Here is a 13,912-nt window from a genome sequence, read left to right as displayed (position 1 = left end):
GGGTTACAGGTGCTCCACTGTGTCTGGCCAGAAATATGTTATATAGAGAAATATTCACATAAGAATATCTAGGAGGACCAAGCAACTCAGTGAGACCCGGTCTCTAAATAAAATACCAAAAGGGGGCTGGGGTTGTGGCTCAGTTGTAGAGTGCTTGCTAGCATGTGTGAGGCACTGGGTTCAATCCTCAGTACTATATAAAAATAAATAAATAAAAGTATCGTATCCATATAAAAAAATTAAAATAAAATAAAAAATAGGGCTGGGATGTGGCTCAGTGGTTGAATGCCCCTGAGTTCAATCCCCAGTACTTAAAAAAAAAAAAAAAAAAAATCTGTGAGGATACGTGATGCAGAGCTATTGCTAATATAGTGAAAACTTAGAAACACCTTCCGTACCTACTAGTAGAAATTAGTCGATTGTCAGTGGGCATCAACGCAGCGGAGTGGCAAACCTGCATTGTGAATAGATGAATGAGGTGGTCATAGGTATACTGATCTCTTAGATACATCTGGTGAAACTTTATTCTTAAAGTTCAGTGCTGTGTGTGTATAAGATACATACATAAACATATAAATATACATGTAGATGCTATGTGCACATGAAATATCTCTGCAGGGGAGCGAATTATGAGCAGGTGTTGCTGAGAGGTGAGTCGGGTGGTTGAGGTAGGAATGGAGGGAAATGGCTATTGTGTGCTTGATTGTACTTTGGAATTTTGTATAACATGTACATATTTTCTATTAAAAATAATAGGGGGCTGGGGTTGTGGCTCAGTGGTAGAGCACTTGCCTGGCATGTGTGAGGCACTGGGTTCAGTTGTCAGCACCACATAAAAATAAATGAAATAAAAGTCCATCAACAACTAAAATAATAATAATAGGATGTTTTAGGTGGACAGGGATAAGATTATATAGCTTAAAATAATCTATTATTTAAAAACAAATTAACTTAAAAGTTGGCTCTTAGGTTGTTTTAGATGATGTCTTTTATAATTTTCACATTCTAATTTCAGTTCGTCTACCTCTAAAATGATTAATAATGTGCTTGTTTCTTTTTAAAGCTTATGTGTACAGTTGATGACCTGAAGGAAATGGGAATACCCCTTGGACCCAGGAAGAAGATAGCTAACTTTGTAAAACTTAAAGCAGCCAAATTGGTAACGTTCATTTCTACTTTCAATGTGTGACCAGCACATTTTGTTTTAGAAGTGTTTCGTACCCCTGTGGTTAGGCAAGTTTGTTTGCACCTATCTATAGCATGGTAATGGAGCTGATGGAAACCACACTTGAGTTTGTCAGAACTGGGTTTAAATCCAAATCAGGCCAACTGACCATCCTTGTTTTCCTGGGACCAAAGACTTCGCAGGCCAGAGGGTTTTGTTTTTAAACTGGTGAAGTACTGGTCAAATAGATGAGTTGGTTGCCCTGACTCCCAGTTCAGACACTTATTAACTGCACACTCATGAGACATTGGTTTAGTTTCTCTGATCTCTGATTTCCTTCTTTCTAAAGTGGGAGAGGTAGATAGGTTGGAGTGATCGAGAAATGATGTATGTGGAGGTCACACCTGCAGCAGCTTACTTGTTCTTTCTCCCCATCTAGAGAGGTGAGGAAGCATGTGCTGAAATCTCACTAAGTAACAACTACACAACAAATTTTACTGCACAACAAAGCAACAACTAAAAATCATTTTTAAAAAAGCAGCTAGGTGTGGTGGTGCATGCCTGTAATCCCAGCAACTAGGGAGGCTAAGGCATAAGGATCACAAGTTTGAGGCCAGCCTCTATAACTTAGTGAGGCTGTAAGCAAATTAGTGAGACCCTGTCTCAGAATAAAAAGAAATGGGGATGTGGCTCAGTGGTTAAGCATCTGCCCCCCCAGTACCAAAAAAACAAAAACAAAACAAAAAAACAACAACAAAAAATCCTTGGAAAAACTTGTTTTAACTTATCAGCATATGGTCTCTGATGGTTCTGGCATCTTGGTTTCTGTTTTTACAATGCTGGGAATTGAATCCTGGGCCTCATACATGCTAGGAACGTGCTTTGCCACTGAACCACACTCCCAGCCCTGATCCTTTCCATTTGATCATCTCTGGTTCTCTTGTTTTGGGTACTTATTTGGAAGTTAACATATACCACTTCTTTATATGAAATATGATTAGAAATTGATTTTTTTATGATTAGCTTAAGGAATTGAGTCAGCATTTTACTAAACATCTAGGTCACGATGCTTGAATCTTGGGATTTGGAGATGAACCACAAGTGTGCAGTCCAGTTAGTCCAGTTAGGGTAAAGAGTTGACCACAAGTGACCACATACGAGGGTGCTGTTTGCACGTCCCGAAGCAGACCAAGGGTGGCAGTTCTGCTTGTGGAGAGGGGACTGTGGTTTGCTGAGCAAATGCTGGCGCTTGAGGAGAGGGAGTAGGAGTGAAATGGTCCCCCAGGAACAGGCCCGTGTTCCCCACAGCCGAAATGTCAGATGAGCTGGGAATGGAGAGGAGGGAAGGCTGCAGAGGCCCAAGCACCAGGTGGAAGTTTGGATTCTCTTTTATAAAGGAGTGGTTATCAGACATAGTTTTACAGCTGTGAAAGTCATGGTGCTGATTTGCTGGTTAATTCTGTGACAAGTTATGGTTTAGCACCAAATCTACTATTTAGTCTAAATTTTAGTTTTAACTTGCTTAGAAATTAAAAAAAATAAAAAATAAATGCCATAAACTATATTATAAAATAAAATAACCATGAGTTATTTATAATGAATGGAAATTTTAAGGTATTAACTCTTCTATTTTCTTAAATTACTATTTGCCTTCTTTTGCTGTTGACCAGGGCCTGTTGGTTTATAGAGAGTACTAAAAGCAAACAAAAATAAAAGTTGTAACAAATCTTAATATTGAGACAGGCCTGTTATCAGCTTGATTTTTTTCCCCTGTGAATTGAGCCACACTTTCCCTTTAGCAGCAGTAAATCCTTGCTTCAGGGTCTTCCTGGATGCCACTTGAGAACCTTGCCATGCTTAGGCCATTGGACAGTGTGGGAAATACCACAGGAAGAGTCATCTTGGTTACCATGATCAGGTGTTGGAAGAGGATGAAGCTGGAGGCTGCTGGGAATTTGTAGAGTGGTTATTGGAATTGTTGTATTTGCTCAGAGATGATTGTGAGTGAGTGGAATTGTGATTTGGGATATAAACTCAGAGATGGAAAGGAAAGAAGCAACTCTTAAAACCTTCTGGAACAGAGCATACCATATTTGAGTTAAGTGTTAGGAAGGATTGTTCACTTGGCAGTTGAGGGGTGTCTTTCATCTTATTTTTTCTGTATGCTAAATCATTCTGTAGTTTGTCTCACCTGAGTCCCTGGCAATACTGTGGGCAGATCCCAAACTGAGATTGGGATCCTGTGTTGTGGTGTTGCTGTTTGTAGACTGGGTGCTGCATGCCCACAGCAGTGAAGCAGAGGCCTGTAAGCAAGGCAGAACCCAGAAGAGCTGTGTTTTAGGCCCTACGTCATATCCTTAATTTTATTCTGTAAAAAAGGATAAGTGGAAAAGTATTCTGAAATACTTTAGAAATTTTGAATAATTTCTAGGAGCCTGTTTTATAAACTGCAGTTGCTTAGATATGTAAATTATGACATTATAAGGGTGTTTTGAAATGAATAAAAATCTATAACATGATCTTATTTTTTAAATTTAAGAGTAATTTCCTTTGGATGAACTATGAAGTGTTCTTGGCTGAGCTACATTGATTGTTCTATGTTGCTCACAGATAACAAAGTGCTGCCAGATAAGATAATATATGGTGTGTCCTGTTGATTTATTGTCACTGAAACAATGTGACCAAAATTAGCCAATTTTTTTTATAGTAAAGAGATCAAATATACATGGCCCATGTGCTGTTTTTCTTTGAAAATGGGTTTAGTGATTTTTCTTTTGAAAAGTAATAGTTTTTAGGGTTTGCAGTATTGTTAAGTCAAGTATTTATATGTTGATTCACTTAGTTTTAAACTTAATGCATAGAATTTTAGGGGAGCAAAATAGCTCTTGGCAACAGATCAGTTTATGATCTCTTGTGAGAACTCTCTTTAGCAATGTGTAATGTCAAGTTTTATGAGTATATTAGGTGGTAGTTCTGAGTGGGAAGCATATTTAAGCTGAAGAACTCTGAAAATATTCTTTTTGGATTTCATCTTTAAACTTGTGCCACCTCAGGGCTGGGGGTTGTGGCTCTGTGGTAGAGCGGTTGCCTAGCACGTGTGAGGCACTGGGTTCGATCCTCAGCACCACATAATAATAAATAATTAAATAAGTAAAGATATTGTGTCCATTTACAACTTAAAAAAACAAAAACAAAAACAAACAAAAAAACTTGTGCTGCCTCAAAAGGGAAGAAATAAACTTTCCAAAATACTGATGATAGAATCATTTAAAATCTGGCTGAATTTTCATTTTCCTATTTTGTCTCTTGGATTAACCAGTTGGATTTATGATTTCTTAGTACTTTAATTAGCAGATTGACCAGTTTGGCCAAATATTTTGTTGAGTCAGTCTGTTCAGAAACTAATAAACATAGTTGCTTGGCATGGTGGCACATGCTTTATAATGCCTGTGACTCAGGAGGCTGTGCTGGGAAGAATGCAAGTTTGAGGCCAGCCTCAACAACTTAGTGAGGCCCTGAACAACTTAGCAAGTCTCTGTCTCAAATTAAAAATAAAAAGGACTGGGGATATAGCTCAGTGGTAAAGTACTTCTGGGTTCAGTCCCCAGTACCATACACAGACACACACACATACACACACTGAAAACACAGAGACCACCACACAGTCCTGTCCTCAGCCTGGGGAAAAATTTGTTGTATTTGCTCAACTTATGTTTTCTAGTGTTCACAATTCTTGCCTTGGGGAAAAATTCTTACAAAGATTGATCAAGTAGTTTATAATGCTGCATTTAACGTTATGCTTTCATATAGTTGAATCTCAAAAAAAACCCTGCGGCATAGATGAGTTGCCCAAGACAAGGTTTACATTCGCCCAACATTGCTGAATTCAGGATGCAGTTACCACCGGGCATGGCTTTTGTTTATGGAAATGCACAGATCTTGAAAGTTTTGTGCAGTAAGTTTTGGTGGTTGTATTCACTTGTGTAATCATGACCTGCAACAAAAACCCAACACATCTATCCATTATCCTTATGTTTCTTTCTAGCTAACTCCTCCACCCTCTCTATAACCACTGTCCTGATTTCTAGAAATTCATCCGAGTAGAATCAACAGCATGTACTGTTTTGTATTTGCCCTCTTATATTTAAAATAATGTTTTTGAGGACTGGATATATAGATCTTTGTAGAATAATTGCCTAGCCTGCACAAGGTGCTGAGTTTGATTTTCAGCACTGCAAATACATAAAATTACAACTCTTTAAAAAATAATAATATTTTGAGATTCATCAAGATAGCCAGTATTTACCTGGATATGGTGGAGCATACATGTAATCCCAGCTACTTGGGAGGCTGAGACAGGAAGATCACAAGTTCTCTGCCAACCTGGACAATTTGGCAAAACTGTCTCAAAATAAGAAATAAAAGGGGCTGGAGTATAGTTCGGTGGTAGTGCCCATGGTTTCAATCCCGAGTACTAGTTGGGGGAGCCGATACTTATGTTTAATTTTAATTATTTAATTGCAAACTATTTTTTTCTTTTGTAATCTTTTTTTCTTAAGAATTTTAAAGTAATTTATAGATGCCATGGCATTTTTTCCCTAAATGGTTAGTTGTGTCCGAGAAGGACATTTCTCTCATGGCCCCAGTGCTGTTATTATGCCTATGTTACTCATCATTCCTTAATATTGAGATGGCATGTTTTGAATTGATAGCTGAGAACTGAACTTATCCTCAAGATTATGTTGTGAAGTATTTGTGTTTCATAGGAACAGAAAAAAGCAGCATCAGAAAAGAAGGCAATGATGGCTGCTTCGACAAAAGGACAAGATGAAAGTGTTCAGAAAGCTAAAGAAGTGGCTTCTGTCCCTTCAGAATCTAGTGAATCTAAGAGGAAGCTTCCAGTTGGTGCTTACGTTTCTTCTGTGCACATTGATTATGAGTCTTTTGAAGTTGGCACTGGCCAGGTGAGTTTACATTTTTTATGTTGGAATGAGCACATCTTTATCATTTGGATTGGTTGTACATTCTTTAAATATTTATATAACATTTATTTGGGGCTGTGTGGAGAAAACTGACTTTCTTTTACTATTTTATGCTTTTTATAATGTTCCCAGTAAAAGTTTGAACCTGTATAGTACAAGACATCTACTTTTGAAGTTAGCTTTATTTCAGCTTTTCTAACACTCAAAATTTTTCTATTTTTTGTACCAGAAATTGAACTGAGGGCCACTTTGCCACTGAGTTATATTCTCAGACCATTTTATTTTATTTTATTTTTTTAAGTTTTAAGACAGGGAGGAATATTGCTGAGGCTGGCCTCAAACTTGTGATTCTCCTGCTTTGGCTTCCTGAGTCACTGGGATTACAGGCGTGTGTCACTGTCCTGGCTTTACATTCATAATTTTATACCCTTAGTCTCATTATCACTAATCAGAAGTGGCTATGTTAGAAAACTATGTTTAGAATATACCTAAATTTCTGTGGGAGAAATTTGTTGTATTTGCTCAACTTATGTTTTCTAGTGTTCACAATTCTTGCCTTGGGGAAAAATTCTTATAAAAATTGATCAAGTAGTTTATAATGCTGCATTTAACGTTATGCTTTCATATAGTTGTATCTCAGTGGCTTAGAAATATTAAATTCCTTTTAGGCAGCATTGCTTTCAATGTATTTACAGTTGAATATCACAAGTGAGTTCATGAAGGTACAAGATGGAACTTGGTTTTTACACTACCTCATTTAAAATTTCAAGCCCATTTCATTCTTACTGGTTGCATTTTTAAATATGTCTTTTTTGGGGCTGGGGATGTGGCTCAAGTGGTAGCGCGCTAGCCTGGCATGCGTGCGGCCCAGGTTCGATCCTCAGCACCACATACAAAGATGTTGTGTCTGCCAAGAACTAAGAAAAATAAATATTAAAAATTCTGTCTCTCTCTCTCAAAAAAAAAAGTTAAATATGTCTTTTTCAAACATGACAAATGTGATCAGACCTTAGCAAATAAAGGGCAAAATGTTTTCTCACCTTCCTTTGAAAGCTGAAAGTATAGGGGTCTATGAGCTACTAGGATACTCAGTACACACCTCTCTGGGAGGGAACCTTGTCCATGAAACCAGAGTCATCTCCTTATAGTGTTAGGACTGTAAAAGAAAAGGAATCTATCCTGCTAGGTCCAGTTAGGAAAATTCCAAAGAGTGATTTTGGTTTACCTGGTTTGAGTCCATTCTGGACCAGCTTGTAGCCTGGGTATGGCCGCAGATTGACACAGACCAGTTCATATGCCACCTCTGTGGTTGGAGCACTGAGGCAGGTAGGCAAGATCTGTTACCAAAGAGTTGTTGGGCAATACAAATAGCAGCCACAGAGTACATTATTCATTGCCAGAAAGTCACAGAAACCAGCTAAATAACAGGACATTTGAAAAAGAAAATAAACCCTCCAGCTGGGATTAGCTGGGATTACAGGCATGTGTCACTGTCCTGGCTTTACTCTAACCTCATCAGCTACAGCTAAATACCATCAACTATTTGAGCAAGGCCTTCGGAATTTTGTTTGGATATATATTTACATATATATTTTAACCAAAATGAGAAAATGCTATATGTAGTATTTTATTAAATCATCCTGTTGTCTTCAAATAGTGTATTATAAATATATTCCCATGTAAGTAAATATTCCTCCAGAACTTCATTTTTAATGACTGTTGGGATTTTTAATCACTGGGAAGATAATTATGCGTTCTGTCGTTTCCTTATTACTTACTGGATTTATTAGTTTCCAAGGGCTCCTATAACAAAGTACACATCCTGGGTGGCTTTGGACATGGAAATTTCTTCTCTCAACAGTTCTGGAGGCCAAGAGTCTGAGACAAGGTGTCGGCAGTGCCATGTGTCCTCTGAAACCCGTATAGAACTCCTTCCTTGTGTCTTTCTAGCTCCTGGTGGTTCGTGGGCTGTCTTCAGCTGTCCTTGGCTTATAGACCATCTCTCTAGTCCCCCATTTTTATGTCATTTCTGTCTCTTCCCTGGTCTCGAACTTGAGATCCTTTTTTGTGTGTAGGACTCTTGTGTCCAAATTTTCCCTTTTTATAACAACACTGGTCATACTGGACTAGGGCCTATCATAATGATCTCATTTTAACTTGATTACCTTTTTAAAGATTCTATTTAAAGATATTGGGGGTTAGGACTTTATATCTTTTTTTTGAGAGGACACAAGTTCAACCTATAACATTGCACCATTTAGGCAATTTCCAATTTTTATTCTATTTTTTCTTTGTATGCAGTACTGGGGATTGTACCCAGGGGTGCTGTACCACTTGGCTGCATCTGTAAACCCCTTTTATGTTTTAATTCAAGACAGTCTCCTTAAGTTGTTGAGGCTGGCCTTGAACTTGAGATCCTCCCACCTCAGCTTCCTGAGTCTCTGGGATTATAGGCTTGTGCTACTGTACCTGGCCGTTTTTCGCTCTTAAACAATTCAGTGATAAACATTTTAAAATCAACTTTCTGTGTATATTCTTCATTATTTTCTTTCAGTTAAGTTGGGAGAAGCAGAGTAGTTGGGCCAAAAGATGTACACGTGAAAGTTCTGATGGTTTCTGTACTTCTGAAAGGTACCGATTTGCCTCCGACTGGCAGTTTATAAGGTTGATGCTCTCATCTGTCCCTTGCCAGTACTGGCATAATTGTTTCTCTCTCTCTCTATCTCTCTCTCTCTCTCTCTCCCTCTCTCCCTGTCTCTCTCTCTCTCTCTCTCTCTCTCGCTTGCTGTGCCAGGGATGGAACTCAGGACCTTTCTCACCCATGCTCAGCAAGTGTTCTCCCACTGAGCTACACCACCAGCCCTCATTCTTCTGTAAAACTACGTAGTAGCTTCACTTTAATAACTTACTTCTAAATAAATGAGTTATGTGAAAGTAAATTTTTTACTTTTTTTTTAGCATTTTGTTTGTTTCTGATAAACTGATAGGAATAATGGTATTGCATTACATTTTTTGTTTTTGAGTACTTGAGAGGTTAGATATTTTCTGTATGTTTTGAACTGCTGGTTTTTACCTGTTTTCTATTGGATTTTTTTTACTGATATTTAATAAATCTGTATATATTGATGCTGTTTGCCCCTTATCATTTATGTTGTAAATATTTTTTCAGTTTATGTAATTTCTTTTAAGTCCCCCCCTGCCTTTTTATGGGAGAGCCAAACTATTGAATTTGCAAACCTCGGGTTATGAAGTCCAGACTGTTGAGGGGCTCTCCGGGCATGGTAGAGGGCTTGGATTTGGAGTTAGAAGTGCTGGGCTAAGTCTGCTTTCTGCATTCACTGGCTGTGTGCCCCTGGGTGAGTTACACACCTCTTAAGCCTCAGTCTCTTCATCTGAGAAGTGAGCATGGTGAGTCTTGCGATACCTTCTTCTCCTGGTGGACCTTTGTTGCACACTCGGGTTATGCCATTCATTGTTCTTTGTAGGAGTTCCAGACACTAAAATGAAAAAGACATTGTCCTTCCACTGAGGAAAATGAAAGAGTTGTACACTTGTTACTTTTTCTTGAGAGAACAATTGTGTGCAAGCTACCCAAAGAGAATTCTTTCAGGATAAGTCATTTTTCTGACTGAAGGAACTTGCCTTAAATAGAAAGTGATACCTCCGGGGTTGCTGGTGATGAGTTCTGCTCCCTCACATGTTGAAGTATAATATTAGAGAATCACACCAAGGCAAGCACATAAAGCTAAAAGGGGTAACACAGACTTCTGGGAGGGAGAAGGGGGCCAAAGCTAGTATCCTGGTATCCCAAGAAGCGAGGATGTTTTTGCCTTTTTATATGTCCTAGGATTCCGTTCTTTTCCTGCTCTCTTCCCCTTATCTCTTTCCTAGATGCTGGGTGTTGTGGCCTAAAGGTGGGAAACGGGGAAGGGGGAAGGGCAGGATGGAGCGGCCCAGCACACATTAATTAATAACTTTATAACTCCCTGTAGGGAGGGGCAATTCCTGGGACAGGTTGGAACAGGGGCAGGTTATCTTTATAGGGTGGTGGAAGGGTTCTGAAGGCATTAACATTTTAATTCCTCCATTCTCTGGATCCAACCCTTGCCTGTCTGGCTTCAAAAGGATGGAAATTATAATAAAGGTAGTCCTCATGAAGAAGTTAACTTGCCCAAGGTCACACAGTGTGTTAGTTTTTTGTCACTTGACAAAATACCTGAGAAAAACAACAACAGAGCAAAGATTTATTTTGACTCATGGTTTCAGGGGTCAAAGAGAGAGAATCAAGGCTAGGGCCAAGATAATACCTTACAGGGTATGCCCCCAGTGATCCACTTCTTTCAATGTGGCTCACCCTCCTACAGTTTCCACCATCTTCCAGTAATGCCATTAGATAATAAATCTGTCAGTGGACTAATCTACTGAAGAGGTCAGAGCCCTCATGATCCAATCACTTCCCCCAAAGCCTCACCTTGGAACACTGCTTCACTAGGACCAAACCTTCAACACATGAGCACATTCCAGACCCAAATAACACAGTGAATAAAGAGTGGATTCAGACCCAGCAGTGTGACTCCAGATTACTACAGTTTTAACCACATATATAACCATAATTGATGCAGTCATGCTTATATACTGTGTTTCTTATACTGGAGAGTAAATAAATTTGTAGCCAGAGGATGTGATAGACTGAAGATTTTAGAGAGAATTTTTTAGTCTTCTATGGCAGCAGCAGCTATCCATAGAAGAGTATCTTCTGTGTTTAAATTAAGTACTACTCTAAGAACACTTGAAAATCCCAAAGAATTTTGTCTTTTGGGATATTGGAATGATCTTTTTTATTGCTACTTGCTTTCTTCTAGGTTTCTGTTATTTACAGCTCATTAGACTTCGAGCCAGAGATTTTCTTTGCTTTGGGATCTCCAGTTGGTATGTTTCTTACCATCCGAGGAGTGGATAAGATAGATGAAAACTACAGGCTTCCTACTTGTAAAGGATTCTTCAATATTTATCATCCTGTGAGTGAACTGAATTTTTTTTTTTTTTTCTTTTGAAAAAGATGAAGAGCCTGTCCTCTTTACCTTAAAGGTTCTCAGGTTCTTATTTCTTGGGAGTTAATATTGATCTTGATTTTGTAGGACTTGAGTCTTCCTTCCTAAGAGATATAGTCTGTTATTTTCTAATAACAGAAATCCTGTTCAAAGAAATAATTCTATTGCTTTGCTTGCAAATTAGTTTTACCTATAGACTATAGAAAAACTTCTTAAAATTGCCAGTATTTGAATAAGGAGTAGGAAAAAGTCAATCTCTGATTTGCCAGTTATCATTTTCTTACCCAACTAAAAGCATACAATTCAAAACAGCTTTTCAATTCTTCCATTTGTAGCTTGATCCAGTGGCATATAGATTAGAACCTATGATTGTTCCAGATTTGGATCTAAAAGCAGTCCTCATCCCACATCACAAAGGCAGAAAAAGACTTCATTTGGGTAAGAAACAAGTGTAAAAACTTGTCATTCCTGATATTTTATAATCTATATTATTAGTATTATTTTGTAATCTAATATTACTAATCTAATATTACTAATATTAGTAATATTACTATATTACTAATATTACTAATATTAGTATTATGAAAATTGTAACACTAAATTCTTTCTACTTAGTTCAGAAAAAGGAAGAATTTGAAGGAGGTATAAAGTTTTAAATGAATTCCTTCTTTTTGATGATATTGAAAATGGGGCAAGTTGGTAATAAAGCAATAAGAAATAATTAAATTTTGATAATTTGGTTACAGTTTTTGAAACTGGGAAGAAGGGTAACACTTAATGACCAAATAATAAAGAAATGAAATTGATGTTGTCTAAGTCAAGAAAAGTGTTGTTTTCTTGTAATTAGACAAACTTTTCCTATTAAAAAAAATTCCCCTGGCAGGGCTGGGGAGTAGCTCAGTGGTACAGCACATGCTTAGCTTTATTGAGGCCCTGGGTTCCATCCCTAGCAAAACACACACACACACCCACACACACACCCACACACACACATCATTTAGCCTAATAGATAGATAATTTCTGTTAATTATGGGTATTACTTATCCCTAGACTTAAAAGATTGGGTGGAAGGGTTGTGAGCATGGACAAGAAAAGGAAAAGTGATCATGTCTTTTTATTTAAACATGTTTTTTGCTGGGTTTGGTGGTGTATGCCTGTAATTCCAGTGACTCAGGAGGCGGAGGTAGGAGGATCATAAGTTCAAAGCCAGCCTCAGCAGTTTAGTGAGGAGGCATTTGGCAACTCAGCAAGACCCTGTCTCTCTATAAAAAAAAAAGGGGGGGGGGGCTTGGGATATGGCTCAGTGATTTAAGTACCCCTTGGTTCAATCCCTAGTGCTAGTGCTCCCCCCCTCCAAAAAAAAAAAAGGAAAGAAAAGAAAAAAAGTTTTTTTCTAGCTACTTGGGAGGCTGAGGCAGGAGGATTGCAAGTTTGAGGCCAGCTTGGGCAGCTTGGCAAGACCTTGTTTCAAAATAAAAAATAAATGAGTATCTATCTCTCTCAGTAGTAGATGCCCCCTACTCCATTCAATTCCCAGTGTCCCCCCGCCCACACCCAAAAAGGGGGATGTGTTTTGTTTGTTTGGCTAGTGGCATGATTTTTAAAAAAATATTTAACTCTTTGGAAGTTAAAATGAGAAATTTGATAACTTAAAGACCTTGAATTCAAATATGATTATTATATAAGAGGAGAAATAATGAAGGAGCAGAGGTTTTTTTCATTTCTAAAGTAGAGGTTTAAATTGTAGTTATTAGAATCTTATATTCTCAAAACCATTTCACTGTTACAGATTAGAAAAGCAGTGATATTTTTAGTCTCTTGGGTCCATTTTTAAAAAAACTTCCAGTAAAAAGTACTTATGAATGTTGCTTATATTTTTGTAGTATTTAAACTTCTTTCTATGGATAGGGGAAATTTATATTCTTGGGCTGGATCAAGTTTAGTCGTGAAAAAAAATGACAGAATAAGTCAAACGTGGTGGCACATACCTATAATCCTTGTGGCTCTGGAGGCTGAGGCAGGAAGATTGCAAGTTCACAGCCAGCCCCAGCAACTTGATGAAGCCCTAAGCAACTTAGTGAGAGCCTGTCTCAAAGTAAAAAATAAAAAGGGATGGGGATGGGGATGTGGCTCAGTGGTTAAGCATCCCTGGGTTCAATCCCTGGTACCAAAAAATAAAAATAAAAAATGACAGAATAAGATTCATCATGTTATTTTATCATGCTAAGCATTCTGGCTGAATCATTCTGTATATTTGACTTTAAGAGAGGAAGAAGAGCTTCTCAATGGAATATTAATTTCTGTGATAATGGAATTTTACCCAGTGACTGATTAACTTGATGTGTTTTCTTGATCTCTTTAGAGTTGAAAGAAAGTCTCTCTCGAATGGGATCTGATTTGAAGCAGGGTTTTATTAGCTCTCTGAAAAGTGCTTGGCAGACACTTAATGAGTTTGCCCGTGCTCATACCTCTTCAACTCAGTTGCAAGAAGAATTGGAGAAAGTTGCCCATCAAATCAAAGAGGAAGAAGAAAAGCAAGTAGTTGAAGGTAAATTTGACATTTGAGGCATTTTCCAGTACAAATGTTATTTATGAACCATAACACTTGTGCATTACTTAATTATGCTTTTATTTTCTAGTCTTATTTTGTGAAATTGTGTAGATCCTTCCTATAAAGGAGAATTTGTCATAGTAAACTATACCATCAAGTGCAT

The 13,912-nt window shown here is 37.9% G+C and overlaps 1 protein-coding gene across 4 annotated transcripts in view; it reads left to right on the top strand.

Moving 5' to 3' along the window:
- Sec23ip (SEC23 interacting protein) overlaps nt 1-13,912 on the top strand; it is a 48,823-nt gene that overhangs the window by 24,960 nt on the left and 9,951 nt on the right. For all 4 annotated transcript variants that reach the window (XM_071610850.1, XM_071610849.1, XM_071610848.1 and 1 more), the window contains 5 exons: nt 1,064-1,159; nt 5,932-6,129; nt 11,010-11,165; nt 11,534-11,636; nt 13,561-13,746. In XM_071610850.1, coding sequence (XP_071466951.1) covers nt 1,064-1,159; nt 5,932-6,129; nt 11,010-11,165; nt 11,534-11,636; nt 13,561-13,746 — 739 coding nt within the window. The remainder of the gene's footprint in view (nt 1-1,063; nt 1,160-5,931; nt 6,130-11,009; nt 11,166-11,533; nt 11,637-13,560; nt 13,747-13,912) is intronic.

This window comes from Marmota flaviventris, chromosome 4 (genome assembly GCF_047511675.1).
Source record: "Marmota flaviventris isolate mMarFla1 chromosome 4, mMarFla1.hap1, whole genome shotgun sequence".
Taxonomy (NCBI): domain Eukaryota; kingdom Metazoa; phylum Chordata; class Mammalia; order Rodentia; family Sciuridae; genus Marmota; species Marmota flaviventris.
Note: the sequence above shows the minus strand (reverse complement) of the source record. Positions and strands in the feature narration are given on the sequence as shown.